This window comes from Misgurnus anguillicaudatus, chromosome 4, assembly GCF_027580225.2.
Source record: "Misgurnus anguillicaudatus chromosome 4, ASM2758022v2, whole genome shotgun sequence".
Taxonomy (NCBI): Eukaryota; Metazoa; Chordata; class Actinopteri; order Cypriniformes; family Cobitidae; genus Misgurnus; species Misgurnus anguillicaudatus.
The window spans coordinates 22,378,311-22,396,472 of record NC_073340.2 but is presented as its reverse complement, the minus strand read 5'-3'; the positions used below and the strand labels follow the sequence as shown (position 1 = coordinate 22,396,472).

The following is an 18,162-nucleotide window of genomic DNA, read 5'->3' as shown; positions in this document are numbered from 1 at the left end:
TGTACTGTTGGGACAGAGAAGTTATGATCATTTAATGTAGGCTTTAAATCAAACTCTGAGCTGCCTGGGAAGTGTTCAGGGATGAAATATAAAATTTTAGATAGAAAAACCTTTAACTCAATGTGCAAGTCAGTAAACATTAAATTTGAAACAATTTGCATCCAATATCATGTTGAAAAATGAAAATGTTGAATGTTAAATAAAAATGTGTCCATTAATATAACAATCAAATTAATGTAATAATTGTAGAAAATCCCTCTGCATTATGCAAATCTCATGTTGTCCTTCACACTATTTTAATTTCATATTTAATTTACAAATTTAGGTTAGACTAATATGAACCCATCATGTGTCCATCTGAAATTGATTTAATTCAGGTATATGGCCTTGCACTGCTCATTGTTCTGTGCAACCCACAAATGAAGTCTTGCGGTAAATGTTTTTGCATGTGATGATGTAATGTAAGTCTTGAGATGTGGCAGCACATGTGTTCATTAGGATAGTGATGAGAGAGGTCAAGTTCAGTCAGATAGCAAGGAGGAAGTTGCACGTAATAAACACACCAACACCCACTATTTTTAGTTAGATCTTTGCTTTGCTTTATTTAGGCACCAGTATTAATGTATAGGGACATTGTTTCTTGTACAGATGCTATCAGAGGCTTAGTTTAGTTACAGCCACAGACATGTACATTTAAATATAACAGCAGCAATAAACAGATTATCTTGAACTTTAAATGCAAACATTTTCTCATGTCAAACAATCAGAATAACAAACAATGCGTTAAGGCCTGTATATTTTTTATGATTTGAAAACAATCACTTTTTAATAAAACCACATTATAAACATAACATTTTGATCTATTTTAAGAAAATCAGGCTTAAGGGAAAATTCACCAAAAACAAAATGCATAATACTTATATGGGGTAATTGTTACAAGACAAACAGCACTTGAGTTAAAATCAAAATGATTACCTTAAGATTATCTGACAGAATTTAACCAGAGAGATACATTTAAATGATGCATAAGGGTGTGTAGGTTGTTCTGTGCCATAAGTTCACAATTTAATGTTTATGCTTTTACGCAGCACCTGTTCAAGCAGATGAGGGTTTACAGAACTCAAAAGTTTAGACATACTTTATCTTTACTATCACTGTTTTTACATTTTATAATAAGTCATCAACATTATCACAAATGAGAAAAATCTGGTATCTATGGGTGCTCCAGAAGGGGGACAAAATATAAAAAAATAGTACGTGGATCCTTATGTGAGGTGCACCTTGACAAAGGCCTGTTTGGGCTAAAACGCATTAGCGTTGTTGTACAATATGTAGTCCTATATTATGATAAAGGCTTTTTTACCCTTTGTGAGTGCCTGGATGTGGATTTTCTTGCCTCACATCAGGATCCACTTGCTATTTTTGATATGACAATTTGAAGTATGGGAATTCTGTAGTGAATAATAATGTTAAAAATGTTAAACAAAACGATCATATATTTTTGATTTTTTTAAGGCTATATATAATAAAAATAGAATTAAATTAATAACAGTTTCATAAAGAAATCTAGACATGGGCACAATTTTTCTACACAGTCTCAAGAGGTTTCGTGATATAGTCACGTAATTTATTTATTGATTTTTTTCCTGATATTATCACAAATTTCCGCGTTTTTTTTAACGAATTCCTGTTTTCAAAGTTACTCAACTTTTTTTTCCCATTTGTAAACCATTGTCGCTTCAGTTTAGGGTTAGATTTGGTGCTTGCATTAGAATGTCACTTTATATATTAGTTTATACTATATTTTCTGATTTATTTTTTTATATGTTGCCTGGCGTTAGGGTTAGAATTGGGTTTGGGTAGGGATGTCATTTTATGTAAATCTAACCCTAAACCGAAGCAACAATGGCAAAAAAATAGGACAAAACAGTTGAGTAATCAATACGTGATAATCACACGAGAACCGGAATCCGTTATACGATCACGAAAAAACACAGAAATTCGTGATAATATTATGAAAAAATAATCAAAAAATTACGTGACTATATAGCGAAATTTCGTGAGACTGGGCTGCAATTTTTATAGTGGTCTATTGTAATTCTTAAGCATTTAAATATAAGCCTTTAAATCAGAAAGTATTTTTATTATGAAACAGTGAAGTGTGTCCAAACTTTTGATTGATGTGTAGCTGCAGGTTTACTTAAGACATGTAGGGGTGGTTTCCCACACAAGAATTAGCTTAAGCCAGGACTAGGCCTTATTTTAATAAGGAAATATAGTTTTAACAAACATGCCTTACTAAAAAAATACCTGTGTGCATTTTGAGGCAAAACAAAGGGCACTGATGTATTTAAAGATATGTCAGTGCAAGTTGTTTTCAGTTTGGACAGCTCTTACATTTTTTTATTCTAGGACTATTTTAATCCCTGTCCTTTTAATCCTAGTCCCGGACTAAAATGCATGTTTTAGCTGCCTTAATTTAAAACACCCTTTACTGACCCATCTTAACACATATCAGTGACATTGTTTTGTCACAAGATGACCACAAGTATTGTTTTTTGCAAGGAGTGTTTGTAAAAACTTCTCAAATGTCCTAACAGTACTAAGACCTAGTCCTGGATCAATCCAAACCCTGTCTGGGAACCCCCCCTTAGGATGTAAATAAAACAGTCAATAAAAATCAATAATTACTTTTTACCAAAAGTACACTTACTTAGGAAAAACCAGTAGCGGAAGATGACTTCTGTGTAAATATATATTTTCCATATACAGGTGCATATACTTCTTTTTATAATATATTTTATTCTATCTATACAAGTATACAAATGTAACAAATGGGAGGGTTTTTAAACATTCAACTACCCTGTCATATTATTGTTTCATGAATGGACTGATAACTGATAACAAATCACACATTTTACCTTAAGCATTAAAAATATATATACTGTAACATTTCCATTTAAACAGACAACACTAAACATATATGACACATACGAACGCACACATTCATACTAAAACTAAGAGTTAAAAGATTCGCCAAACCTATTTTCTCAGGCATATTTTTGAAATGAGATTTTTTATTAGTGGATCTGCCCGTTCAGAACTGAAAAATGACATTTTCGGCATTTATTTACGTTGTGAAATGCATATAGTAAGTCTTTTTGTTGTTACTTTGCATTTAACATGTTATATTTAAGCATGATACACCGCCAGAAAAAAATTGTCGCAGGCTGTCACTGGGAAAGTACCCTTTAACTAAATGGTACATATTAGGAAATTTTCACAGATATGTATATTTGATACAAATATGTACCGTTGAGGTACTAATATGCACACCCTGGTACCTCTCAGGTACTAATATGACCTCTTTAGGTGCTAATGTGTGCTTTTTCAAAGTGAACCGCCCCAGTGAAAGCTAGGGACCATTTTTTGACAGTGTACTCACACTCTATTCATATTCATTCGTTGTATTGTAAATCCTGACTTTTGTCTAAGTGGTATGTGTTTTTGAAAGCCTACTTTTGTTAGGGTGCTCCATTTACTGCCATTTATATTACCTCTGCACCACTATAATGTCTGCGATTTGAATTTTTATGCATAAAAATGAACACACAAAAAAAATGAACATTCCAAAATTCAAAAAAGCAGTGCAAAAGAAAACCTTAAAAAACATCTATACATGGATTGTATTTACATTGACATCACTACATTTTGTATGAATCACACAGCTGACATAGCAAATAATAAATTACCCACTTACAGTTAATTTGGCCCATCAATAGACAAATTCTCCCCTTTGAAGTCCAGTACATCCCACAGAAGGGAGGGGTTTTCACAGTTGTGCTGTGTTCTCCAATGCTCCATAACGTCCTGTTTCTTAGTAAACACCTTACTGCAAAGGATGCAGTTAAAGTGAGTCCCCACCCTCAGGGTTACGAATTTACTCAAACCCCTTAAAGCTTGTTTCTCCTTTCCAACCGTCTCTTCGACTTCCTCCTTATCTTGACGGTCTTTTGCACCATGATGGTGAGAGTAGAGGTGGGGTTTAAACTTGGAAAAGGAAAAGGGTTCCTCGTCACAAGTGTCGCAGTGCACTAGGTTACGTTTCTCATTCAGCTGCCTCCAGTAATGTGCTGCATGTTTGACCAACTCATCCTCTGCCTCCCGTCCACCGCGCATGGACCCGTCCCTCAGTCGCACCTGGACCTCCTCCCCATGCACGTATAGCAAGTGTAGCTTCATGTCAGCAAATGTAGGTGTAACAGCCTGGCACCGCCCACATTTAATCTGGAGCTCGACTGGGTCAATGCGTTCTGAGGTCGGTTTGTCTGCCTCTAAAGACTTGTCAGGCAAGAAACGTACATGAGCAAAAACCGTCATACATCTAAGGGAAAGGTAATGCATGTTACTTACTTGTCTGTAGGCATGTCGTCCTCGTGTTGACTGATGGACGGCTCCACCGTAAGTATGACTTTGTGCACCTCTCTCAAATGGCTGAAATAGACACCCACATAACCGAAAGACTTCTCACAGAATTCACAGCAAAGGCTCTTCCTAGGTCTGCTTTCAGCATGGTGCAGTTTCATATGAGTGCTCAGACTGCCCGAGTGAGCATAGGCCTTCCTGCATACCGGGCAAACATAGGGCCGCAAATTACTATGGCTGTTCATGTGACTCTGCAAGTGGTGCTTGAATTGGAAACACCTGTTGCAGGTAGGACAGCGATGAAGCGAGCGGCTTCCTGTGTAAACCGCCGCTCCACCACTTTCACCCTCCAACACAGGATGTTGATCAGTAGCTTGTGAAGACTGAGGCGCACCCAGTGGATTTCCAGATAACTGCTGTCCTAGATCGTGTTTTTCGGATGTTGACAAGGATGGAAGGGGTACGAGTTGTGGGATAGTGGTTTCCATTACCAGTACTGGCTTGGGACGTATGCTTCGATACTTTTTTGATATGTCAAGCAGCTTCTCTTGAGAGGCAGAACTCTGCGCGCCAACCGAAGGTTTCTCAGGTGCCCTCCTTCTGAAAAATGATAAAGATCTCCTCTTTCTGGCTTCGAAGGCTAGAACATCCTCTATGGTTTTTCTCTTTCTTCCCCGCTTCTTGCCTGGAGGTTTCTTGAATTGGGTGTTGTTGGGGTCTTGGAGTTTTTCGCTGTTGCAGTCTGTGGTCTTGGCTTGGCTACCTAGAGGGCTTTTTAGTCTGTTTTTGGCTCTACTTGCAGTCTGCTCTAACAACGGGGCACTGGCAAGACTGGCTGGTGCCAGAAGGGAGTTCTTCACCTTGGCATAGGGCAGAATGGGCAACTTGCCCTTGGGAGGAGATGGAATGATCTGAACAGCTTTGCTAAAGATAGTAGGAGAAAGCACTGTAATGGCACTGCCAGAAGAGACCGGACCATCTATTGGGGTTTTGACCGGTGAGATATTATTGACGGGGGTGACAAGGGCAGTTTTGGAGGTTCCGGAAGATAAGTGCAAATTGTTAGGTAAACTTGCAACGCTTTGTTGTTCAACTTTTTGGTCTGTCTGTGAATTTGAAACCAAGGGTGAAACACAGATTTCAGACGATGCAGCAGCAGCATCAATCATAACAAGCTGCTCAGACGGTGAGACTGAACTATGCTCCAGTTTTACTGCAGACGGCTGAGTCCGTGTGGGTGCTAAAACTTTGGCTGGACTCTGAGTCTTGCTACTGGCTTTTTCTGGAGTGCTTTTGCTCCTCACTGGTTGGTATCTGGGAATAGGCAGCTTAAGGTTTTTCTGGATTGGCTGTTGCTGTTGTGTTTGAGGTAAGGCCACCAATGAGAAGGTGCCCTCTTGTCCAGCCACCTGCATGAGGGCATAGTTTTGGGCAGGGACCAGGATGGATTTGGGGCTGACAGCCGTGGATGCTTCTGGAAGGGCTGAGGGAGGTTGGCAGGACAGAACTGCAGATGATGGAACCATTGCAGGGGCTTTGGGGGCAATGCTGCGAAACTGAAGACCCTTCATCTGGGACTGGGGCCGCACATCACCTGTCAAAAAAAAGATTGGACTAAAAAAATGTCTTGCAGTTTGTCACTTTGTGAGTTTGTCTTTGCTGTATGCATGTTTTTACTATTTTACCATTCTCTTTGTCTGAAGGCCTCTAAGTGTATGCAAGAATTGGATGAACGGCATGTATGAATGCATCATGTATGAATGCAAATGTTTTTTACCTAGATAAAAAAGAGGCTTACCAATTATATTAGGATATTGACAGGACTTTTGAGTCTTTTACCTTTATTCAAAAAGGACAGTGAAGATTGACTGGAGAGAGATAGGATGGGATTGGGAAACGACCGTGGATCACTTTCAAACATGGGCTCTTATGAGTACTTGGACCTGAATACAACACAATTGTGGCAGCCACATGCATCACAGCGCCCCCTAATATGTGGTCCATTTGACTTTCATCATCTGCAATGTTTCTAGTTGCATAATTTAATGATTTAGCAACTGTTTACTATGTCTTGTCAAAAAAAGTGGATTAAGAGGATTTGTATGCACCATATTTTCCGGACTACAAGTCACACTTTTTTCATAGTTTGGCAGGTACTGGAACTTCTAGTCAGGTGCGACTTTTCACTGTTTGTACGCAATGATGACGTGGCAACGTATGCGCGCGCAGTTTGGCAACGGAAGTACGGCAAGAATCAGCAGTGAAGCAACACAGACAGAGAAAGTTATTTTAAAAAGATGACTTATCAACTTTTCAGGGATTTGCATCTGAACTCATATCATATCATATCATATCATATCATATCATATCATATCATATCATATCATATCATATCATATCATATCAATGAAACAGATAAAATCTACCCTGGGACATAGAGTTTATTAACTTTATTCAATCTTGATGTGCTGCTCTTGTTCACTTCACCAAACCTCATATATCCCCTGTTCTTCCTGACACATACAGGTACACAATTGCAAAAATAATAAACCTTCAGAAGAGTCTGAACGTTTCCCAGCAGCAGAGTATCATTACATACACAGGAATAATCATCTCACACATTCCCGCCAATGCTACCATGATTATACACACAACCTGACTAACTTCTTCCTAACAAATGCCTAATGGATAGCAGGAAGGAGAGATGCTTTTATCGGAAGGGACTTGCAGTGCATTCAGTACATTTATCATATGTGTATTTCTGGAGAACTCCAACCTTGAATATTCCACCTAATTTTTTTTTTTTGAAAAGTCGTCTTTAAGTTGTAAACAAAGGAAAGATGCCTTGGAAAATAGTCAAAAATCAATTGTTTATCACAAAAAAAGAAAAGCGTTAGCTGGCAGATGAAAGTGGAAAAGATTTAAATGAAGTCCAAGAACATCCAAGTCTTTGGAGGTCTGTATGCACAAAGCAGGGTAATTCCTAATCCCATTTAGGCCACTGCAGAATTAATTAGGTTAAATACAGAAACATCATAATGGCTGGGTTTATACTGGGCATTAAAGGAAAATGTGAGAACAGTTAAAGGGGAAGACAGTAGGCTATTTTAGGTGCAAGAAATTAGAACTTATTATTAGCCACAGTCACGTTTGTAAAGAAAAAAAGAGAACATCACGGACCGCTTAGCAGGATGAAAGGTGAGGAGTTCAAAGGTGAGATCTGGTGTTTATGTTAGAAGAAGGGTTACACTCCGGCCACCAAATCTGTGTGTGTAGGTCTGTTTTTTGTTGCAAGTAACAGAATGTGTTTGTTGGAATGAAATTAGTGTGCACGTGTGCGTTTACACCTCACCCATGTGTTGAAGAGGCCAGACGTTGGGTTAATAGGTTGGGAGTTTACCTGATAGACTGTTCATAGTGTCATCTTTATTGCAGACTACAACTGGAATATTCCTTGTATTCAACCCCAAAACTTGACTTTCATGAAATTACACACTGGGTTGTTGAGTGAAACCTATGGTTGGATCAAATCAAACCAAAACATTAGGTTTAAATTAACCTATGCTGGGTTTTTCAACTCACGGTTTGGGCAAATGTGGACATTTTCTAGATTAATCTAAAGAGAAAGTTTAACCAAAAATGAAAAATCTGTCATAAGTTACTAATCCTCAAGTTGTAACAAATCTGTATAGACGGTTTCATTGGACGCATGTGCGGTGATGCGATTACGCGTCTGGTCGGAACTTTACTTCCAGTTTCTGTTTGTTTAATAGTCTGACTAGTTGCTGAAACAAATACCTCGCCAAAAATAACTAATGTTTTGGTTTCCTAGGTAATCTACGTGTTGTTCATTTTGCTTGTTATATAAATAAAGTACTTTAAAATGACTTTGTTGTTATTTATTCGTAGCAGATTTTACCAGAAGTTATGCGTTTTTCATAAAAATCGCTGGTTTATATTGTTACTGCTGAAACCGTCTATACAAATATTAGTTTTGCTAAACACAAAGGAAGTAATCAAGTAGGAAACAGGAGCACCACTGACTTCCATAGTAGGAAAGAAAAATACTATGGAAGTCAATGATGCTCAAAAACAGTTGGGTTACAAACATTGCCCAAAATATCTTCCTTTGTGTTCAGCAGAAGAAGGAAAAATTATACAGGTTTATAACAACATGAGTGTGAGTAAATGACGACAGAATTTTCATTTTTGGATGAACGATCCCTATAAACCACCATTTGGGTTTGTCCATATTTTAACAAACTCTGGGTTAAAAACCGCCCAGCATTTGTTAGATGTGCATGTATGGGATGGGATTTGCAAAAACACAAGGTAGAAAAGCTGTTACCTGGGGGGTAGCCTTTAAAAAAGTACATCTTTGTACCTAAAGGGTGCACTCTAAGAAAGGATGTGTTAAAGGGACACTCCACTTTTTTTGAAAATATGCTCATTTTCCAGCTCCCCTAAAGTTAAACATTCGATTCTTACCATTTTGGAATCCATTCAGCTGATATCCGGGTCTGGCGCTAGCACTTTTAGCATAGCTTAGCACAATCCATTGAATCAGATTAGACCATTAGCATCGCGCCAAAAATAGCCAAAGCGTTTCGACATTTTTCCCATTTAAAACTTGACTCTTCCGCAGTTACACCGTGTACCAAGACAGGCGTATTGATTTTACGCACTGCCCGAAAACAGTTCCCTTGGTTACTTTCAATGCCAGGTGACTATTTTCGGGCATTGCGTAACATCATTGCGCCTGCTGCAGTCATTGTACGGCAGCAAAGCCCTTGATTATTATGTCAGAATGAGAGTATAGTTCCTAGCCATATCTGCCTAGAAAATCACAACTTTTAATTTTCTGTCATTCTTAGTACACGATGTAACTGCAAAAGAGTCAAGTTTTAAATAGGAAAAATATGGAAACTCTTTGGTTATTTTGTTTGCGATGCTTATGGTCTAATCAGATTCAATGGATTGTGCCAAGCCACGCCAAAAATGCTAGCGCCAGACCCGGATATCAGCTGAATGGATTCCAAAACAGCAAAAATCAAATGCTTAACTCCAGGAGAGCTAGAAAATGAGCATATTTTCAAAAAAGTGGAATATCCCTTTAGTTTTTAACACTCTGTTTTGTTATTTAACACATTATGTGTTGATTTTGTGTTTAAACAAATACAACAAGATGTGTTAAAACAACACAAGATGTGTTGTTCCAATAATAGCAAAGAGATGTTGTCACAGAAAATGTGTTGTTTTAACACAAATGTTTTAAGGGTGTGCATATTAGTACATCAAAGGTACAAATTTGTACCTCAATGGTACATAGTAGGACATTTTTCAAGGGTACCATCCCAGTGACAGCTTTTGTACCTTTTTTGTGACCGTGTACACATTTATTTGTAAAGTGATGTCTATACTCACACTGTGTCTGTGATTTCACAGGGCTGGGACGATAGTCTTGGGTTTTCATGTCTGACACAGTGTCGCTGAAGATCCTGAAAGGACAAAAACAAATGCAGTGAGCCGAACTGAATCTCAACTGTGTAATTAAAACAAAAGATGCTGTAAATTACGGTCTTTAAATGTGTCTGCCTGCGTTCAGCGATGTCCTTCCCCCTTCTCCCACTATCTCGATCAAAACCAGAGGACATTCCAGATGTCACATAGACTCAGATTAGAGTCAAGTCAAAGGCAGAAAAACAACAGGAGGGATAGGATAAAGAGGGAGGGTGAGAGAGTTAACCGAGGAGGAGGGGGGTCGAATTAAACGAGCCAGGTGAGATGGGAACAAACCATGGGATGAGGATGGGGGTGGGAATCATTTGGCCTGTACATGAAGGCCCTCATCTGTGGCAATGAGATAGCGGCCTTGGAGTGAGTGTGTGGTAACAGGGCGAATATATTTTAGGGAGGGGTTAAGTCCAGTACCCTGTAGGTCTGAACGGAGATGAAAGGGAGGGATCTGCGGGAGATAAGAGAGGTGGACACACACGACGGTTCTGGCTGGAACATCCGTGTCCGGCGGCCATGAGGTCCTGCTGCCATACACACACACATACACGTACTTAACTCATCTGTCATATCGGTGAGTTCATACAACTTCCCATTCGCCAAACACATTACAGATTTGTCGTAGCGCGTTTTCGTTTATATAATCAAGACCTTGTTGGCAAATTCTCCCTGTTGTTCTGGGCAAGCTGTGAAGTCGTTAACACGTGTGAAAATAAACAAAATCAGGAAATAATGAAGAGACAATAAACTGCACATGCTAAAACATCTTAGCCAAATTTCTTGCAGAATTCAAAACAAAATATTCAGTCTGTTTGATATAAAAACAGAGATTGTTATTTGGAAAATTTACGCAAAGGAAGTATTATTTGATCATGTTTAGCTTCTTTTCACTGTAAATTTTTCAACAAAAGTGTTAGACATCATTTAAAGGTGTCCTTGTAAGTATAATTACACAATTGCACTAATTACGTATAACTAGTATTACCAGCATGTAAATACTATAAATACGCTGTACAAAGATTAAGTGCACGCATTGAAAAAAGATAGGTATGTATTAATTAGTCTAAGTTGAGGTAAGAACATAGTAAAATATTGAAAAACAGTGGTGTTTTCCTTTAACCATTTCAACTATAATAAATACGTTATGGCTAATTTTTACTTCTGCATCGGACCCATGCCAGGTATAGCCTGACGTGCACTTTGCAAAAAATGTAACAATCCATCAATTCTATTGCTGTGATTGGTCTCCAAAAACCCCTGACTCGGGGCAAAAAAAATCTCCATCGCATTTCCTCATACACATAAGATCAAGGACCAAGTTGAGGATTATGCTTCTTCAACAATGTACTCAAACAAGCTGCTGCTTCTTTGGCTTTTGCCTTGATACTATGGGTTACACCAGTAACATGCCTGTGGCCACTGCCTACTAGCGACTTGCATGCACAGGTGCCAATCTGTGGGACCCACCGAAATGGCTAAGCACCCACAAGAAAACGCCAGATATATTCCATGATTTTGAATCACTAAACAATTTTGAACTTCGGGTGCCTCTTGAATTGGCGGATCTTGCGAGTTGTAACTACAATGCATTGATGAATAGGCGGAATAAAGGGTTCTTCACATTTCGCGTTTAAACCTTTCTTTTTAAAGTGCTTAGGTGCTCCTGTAGCGTCTGCCGTTGCTAAGCAACCCAAGCGTTGCGTGATGTTATTCCGAGCACCCACCAGAAAAAAAATTTGGTAACATCCATGAACGACGACACAAAAGTATAAACAAAGATCTAGAGGCTACACCGTAGATCACACGCAGAGGCATAAATCAACTTTAACATGCATAAAAAAAGGACATCAGCAAAAAAACGTATTTAACATGTTCACAGTTAATATGACAAACTACACCTGTAGTTATTAAGGCATCTGTGTATCCTTGAGATCAAATGACTTCATACATCCACTAAAATGACCTTGACACCAGTTAGTACACAAACAGCAAAGAAAGTAAAGCTTTAGCATTGACACATCTTATGTTTGGCTTAAGTGTCCAAATAAGTTTAGAGTCCACTGTACTGTACATGTGATCAATGTCTTGCCCCTCAGTGTACAATATACTTTGCTCTTGAAGGATAGGTTATCTTCTAGGGGGTTGCTGTTTTGATACGCATGTGTGTGTTTGTGCAAATATAGTAAAAGGTCAAGCTTGGTTGTCTCTTAGAATAAAGTCGTATTCAAAGAAACCATATCACTGTTTGCTAATCACGGTTATTAATTCCTTGTTTAGATGAGCAAAACACGCGCACAGTTTTTAGCAGGAACGTGGCTCACAAACACGCTCGCACCTGTTGTATCTTATCTACAGCCAGCCACAGCAACAAAATATTAACCAACGGAAATGAAAACACAAACATCTCATTACATCCTAGCACGCTAAGTACACGCCCTGTGACGTGACTGCAGAAACATTACAACAGATGTGAAAACGTGTCCGTCAACTAAAGCACCGTAACAAAGGGACCATATGAAATAACATTAACTCTGCATAAAACACGCAAACCGTAGCATTGAGTAATTAGCTGTCACCTGAGCCGATCAATGTGGAAGGAAGAAAATCTATTCCAATTTCAAAACTACAGGCTTGCCTGTACACGCAGATGTGGACTGATCAATAGGTAAAGCATCCCACATCAGAAAGAAGACAGAATGCAGAACAAGAATATCTCCAATGACCCAACACTTCTCCATACTTTATGGCATACATACATTTAAAGGAACAGATTCAAGGTCTATATTGTCACCTGTACTTGGTACTCGAAACAGAAGAGCAAGAGAAACAATAAATTAGACAATATAATGTAAATAAATATACAAAAATGGATAAACCAGAAAAATACTAAGGATAAACAATACCAAAAGATCAATATACACTCACTTAAAGGATTATTAGGAACACCTGTTCAATTTCTCATTAATGCAATGCCGTAATGATGTGGGGGATGTTTTCTTGGCACACTTTAGGCCCCTTAGTGCCAATTGGGCATTGTTTAAATGCCACGGCCTACCTGAGCATTGTTTCTGACCATGTCCATCCCTTTATGACCACCATGTACCCATCCTCTGATGGCTACTTCCAGCAGGATAATGCACCATGTCATAAACTCGAATCATTTCAAATTGATTCCTTGAAAATGACAATGAGTTCACTGTACTAAAATGGCCCCCACATCACCAGATCTCAACCCAATAGAGCATCTTTGGGATGTGGTTGAACGGGAACTTCGTGCCCTGGATGTGCATCCCACAAATCTCCATCAACTGCAAGTTGTTATCCTATCAATATGGGCCAACATTTCTAAAGACTGCTTTCAGCACCTTGTTGAATCAATGCCATGTAGAATTAAGGCAGACCAGAAAGGGGGTTGAACACAGTATTAGTATGGTGTTCCTAATAATCCTTTAGGTGAGTGTACAACACACTGTCAGAATAAAATGATCAAAATATGCACAACAGTTGTCACTGGGGCAGTACCCTCAAAAGTACAGCTGTATCAAAAGTACAGCTTTGCAACTTAATGGTGCTTTTTCATTGCATAGTACCTTACGGTTTGGTTTGGGTCAGCTTACTTTTGGGAGCTTTTCCACTGGGTGCAGTACGTAGTACCCGATACTTTTTTTAGTACCACCAAAAATAAACACTCTTTAATCATTTTGTCACCTGCAATATTACGACTATAATTGTCTGATGCTTAATACATACTAAATAGAATAGCTTTGATAAAATTATATTATGTGCGTTTTCTGTATCATTTTAAGGTCGCATTTTGCAGTACAATTACGTTAGCAATAAACATCTCTGGATGCACAGAATACACAAATGTGCGAGAAAAGGACGCCTGTACATTTCATGTAAATGTTCCAGAAGAGTCACAAGACAACGGTGTGTCATAATTTCTCCTGGCAGTGATTTTTTTTCTGGAAGATGTCGTGGTGAGGAGCCTCATTTCCGCAGAGCCGTCCAGACAGGATGCTGTAAATCAAGGTGTTGAACTTTGACCCCCGGTATGCAGTCGCCAAGGGCAACTCAATGTGTGTCACCTCTACGGTGATGTGCTGGAAAGGAAGTGACTGCGACAGTCAAAAAGACCCTCGGCCCACTTAGATTGATGTTAAGTGAACGTTGGTGTTAGTAGGGGGCTAAACACAACAGTTATCATTTTAGATGGCTAATTTTAAGGATGAACCAGTAAGGCACAGGCAGCAGGAAGATTTTTTGGTGCTAAGATTTTTCCTGGTCACGATTGACATCAACGACTGCGTGTTCTTCATCCATCATGTCATGTTCTGACATGTACACACAATAAGATACAGCAAAAACCAAAGCAATAAATTAACTCCATAAAAACATATTAATTAAATTAAACGTATAATTACATTTAAAATTGTAATGAAAGACTAACAATAACAGGCAAATATTTTGATTAGTTTAAAATGTATGCCTGTAATGCACACAAGTCTCTTTGAAAAAAGTATCTGCCAAATGCATAAATGTAAATGTAGATAACATTCACCTCTATGAAGTAATGAAGTGGTGGATGAGGAAGGTCAAGAAACCATAATGAAGGCGTTCAGTGTGGGTATGAGAGCCTGTGCCCAGAGGGTATATATGTGTGTGAGTCACCTTACAAAACCTTTAAATGACCTTTTGCTATTTGGTGTGACATTTGTATTCATTAAATAGGTCAGACCACAATAAACACTTGTAACACACTTAAAATCCACCTTAAACCAACTGCCATAACTCTCTCTCCTAACAGACTCCCCTCTTTGCTGTTCTGCTCCCCTTTTAATCACTATGTCCTCATTTCCAAATTCCCTCTCTGTCTTTCTCACCTTTGGTTTGAATAAAAAGCTGCATTGGTACTTACTGAGACATAAGAAAAGAAATTAAGGAGGGCTAAGTTACATCAGCAACAGATGAAGAACCAAAAAACCTGTGTCAAGTTTTGACGTAGGGTGTGGTTGAAGATCTCATTTGAAACGAAGTCTTCAGCACTGCGTATAATATCAGAACGAGAGGCCGGGGAAAAAGAGCCTGTTATGATATGCACATTTTTAATGTTAGAGAATATGAAACTAAGCATCAAAGCTTATGCAGATACTCCAGCCTCAGTACTTGTTCAGGTCTGGGGACCTCAGGGAGTTAACGGTAAGCTTTAAAAAAATAAAAAAAAAGACAGGTAACAGTTATCTAGATAGGAGAGGCCTATCTGTTTCTTGTGTTTATGTTATAGTGTGTTATGACATTCTTCGCTTGTAGATCACAGAAATACGTTTTCTTACAAAAAATCCCCTTCACAAGGGAAAAGTTTTAAAACTGCAAAATGTAACCCAATGGCTGGCTTTGTCCCTTTTTGACCCAATGTTGGGAAAATAAGCTGTTGAGGAATAGTTGTAAATTAAAAGTTCTGAATTTTGGAAAATATTCTTGCCACTTTTTTGGAAGAAATACAACAATAAAGGGGGAACATTGAGGTTATCAAACTCCAAAATCTACAATGTCATTCAGCTTTTGCCATTTTTTGAGCTTGACGGCACCAGTCCCAAAACACTCAATTCAGAGAGAAAAAAAGAAATTTTTAATAAAAACTCACTTTGTGTGTTCTATATAGGGCTGTCACTCAAAATTATGAAATAATTGTCTCATCGGGATTGTTTGACCTCATTGCGATGATTTCAGATCACCGCAATGATTGCACATCTCTCTAAAAAACACAAGGGGGAGCCGCTGCGCCTGTATAAACGAGACAGGGTCCGATAACGCGATACATTGCAAAGCCATTCAATACAGTAGAAAAAACAGCATTTAAAAAAATGCAGCAAAACTTTGATAAGCAGTATGAACTGTCAGGTAAAACAAACATTTCAAAAACAACAATTCCAAATTTATGGAAATGAAGGATGCTAATATTAAATTTAAGTTATTTTTCAGACACTTTATTGTGTTGATTTCTTATTAAGAACTTTCAGTTTTTTAAAGATATATTTATTAAATAATTGCTTTTAAATATGTGTTATGTGTATTAATATTTACTGCCAGGTAAACCTTGCAAAATATTTAATAAAAAAGATGAAATAATAAAATTATTTCATGAACAAACAAAAAAGTTTGAGAATTAAATGCCAAAGCAATAAAACAGACAATTAATCTGCATAATCGTCACAATTTATTAGGCAATTAACCGTCAGCCAAATTTCATAATCGTGACAGCCCTAGTTCTATATTTTTAAGTTAAAAGTTAAACACTTTTACAAGGTGTTTGAACATAAATGTGTGTTGGCAGTGATGTCACACTAACAAAGCCCCGCCCACATCCACTGACTCACTGTTTAACTTCATCCAAAAGCTTCTATAAATGTGTTGGTTAGCATGTTGTAGCATTAATGTGGCTAAAGATACTATTTCCCCAGACTGTATTCACAGAACTCAGCAGTAGCTCTTCTGCATTTAAAAGGTACACACAAGAACACAGCACTTTTTTGCTCCCACCCATATAGGGGCATTTTGGACATGCTATAACAAATGATGTGTGATCTGAGCTGAAAATTCATAGACACCTGAGACTTATACAACGTCTTGTAAAAAAATTCACTATATTGGTCCTTTAAAGGGGACATTTCACAAGACTTTTTTAAGATACCAAATATTTGGTGTCTCCAGAGTACATATGTGAAGTTTTAGCTCAAAATACCATATAGATAATTTATTATAACATGTTAAAATTACCACTTTATAGGTGTGAGTAAAAATGTGCCATTTCTGGGCGTCCTTTAAAATGCAAATGAGCTGATCTCTGCACTAAATGGCAGTTCCGTGGCGGATAGTGCAGATTAAGGGTGGTATTATCCCCTTCTGACATCACAAGGGGAGCAAAATTTCAATGAGCTATTTTTTACATGCTGAGAATGGTTTACCAAAACTAAGTTACTGGGTTGATCTTTTTCCACATTTTCTAGGTTGATACAAGCACCGGGACCCAATTATACCACTTAAAAAGTCAGATTTTCATGACATGTCCTTTAAATAGATTTGGAATGCCATTTTCTTTTTTGGGTGAACTATCCCTTTAAGCTTTGGCATGCTGTTGTACCCCTCATCCCTCTGAAATCCCGCAGGAATCAGGCGCATTGTGTTCAACACAGGCACCAGTTGTAAATCTAGACTTCAGAGCGTATGCCACGCAATGGAGAAGCCATCTCTCATTTGCCTGAGATGGAGACGCTCTCTCTGATATAACAGCTGTTTCTCTGATGAGTTTGAGAATCTGGGAAACATTGTCTGGAGAGGATCAAAGAGAAGAGGGGCTGTAATTACCACGGTAACCAACGGTAAAGCTGTTAAATTAAGCAGGTTCAGCCTTCAGTCTGTTAATGAGAAATTTCTCTTCTCTCATTAAAGGAGGTATTTATGAGGCGAGTGAAAAACCGCACACTGGGGTTTGGAGTGTTATTTATTGATTGAGGGCATTTATCATACCTAAACATTCACTAAATAAAGAGTTACGCAGTTACAGCAGAACCAATCAGATCCGAGCCACTTTAAATATGAGGCTATGCTGAAACCGTCCGGGTACAATTAATAAAAAGTTCGACAGCCGTTATAATCACTTATGTGCAACTTTCACGAGATATAAAAGCTTTAAAGGAAAACACCACCGTTTATCAATATTTTACTATGTTCTTACCTCAACGTAGACAAATTTATACATACATTTTCAATACGTACACGTAAAGCGTAACTAAACCCTAAACCAACTTTTTTAAGTTAATGATCTGTAAGAATGGGGCTTTATTAGTGCTGTTCATTGATTTTAGTAAGTTTTTTGACATTTGAATATAAAGTGTTTCAATACTACAATATATGGTGTAAAAACATCTGAGTGCTGCCCTCTTCAGGTTGAACGGTGGCTACTGCAGTTGAATTTTCCTATTGGATGGTGGGTCCAAAAAATGACTCGTGACGTAAGCAGGTTCAAGATCACCACGCCCTTGTTATGATCTCACCACCTGAAACCACGCCCACTTGCAGGAAAGCTGCCGTCTCTCTTAACTTTCAAATACGGCTACAACCACAATGGATGCTTATGATTGTGCGCCAACGTTTTAGATCCGCCCACATAATCCTGAACACAGATAATGTGAAAAACTGTCCACAATTCAGTACTACACAGTC

General features: G+C 38.2%; 1 protein-coding gene across 1 annotated transcript in view; it reads right to left on the bottom strand.

The window, feature by feature from the left end:
• Positions 1 to 575: 575 nt before the first annotated feature.
• znf438 (zinc finger protein 438) overlaps positions 576 to 18,162 on the bottom strand; it is a 66,122-nt gene continuing 48,535 nt past the window's right edge. The window contains 3 exon segments of the mRNA XM_073866987.1: positions 576 to 4,341; positions 4,410 to 6,019; positions 9,850 to 9,923. Coding sequence (XP_073723088.1) covers positions 3,763 to 4,341; positions 4,410 to 6,019; positions 9,850 to 9,898 — 2,238 coding nt within the window. The 5' untranslated portion in view covers positions 9,899 to 9,923 and the 3' untranslated portion in view covers positions 576 to 3,762.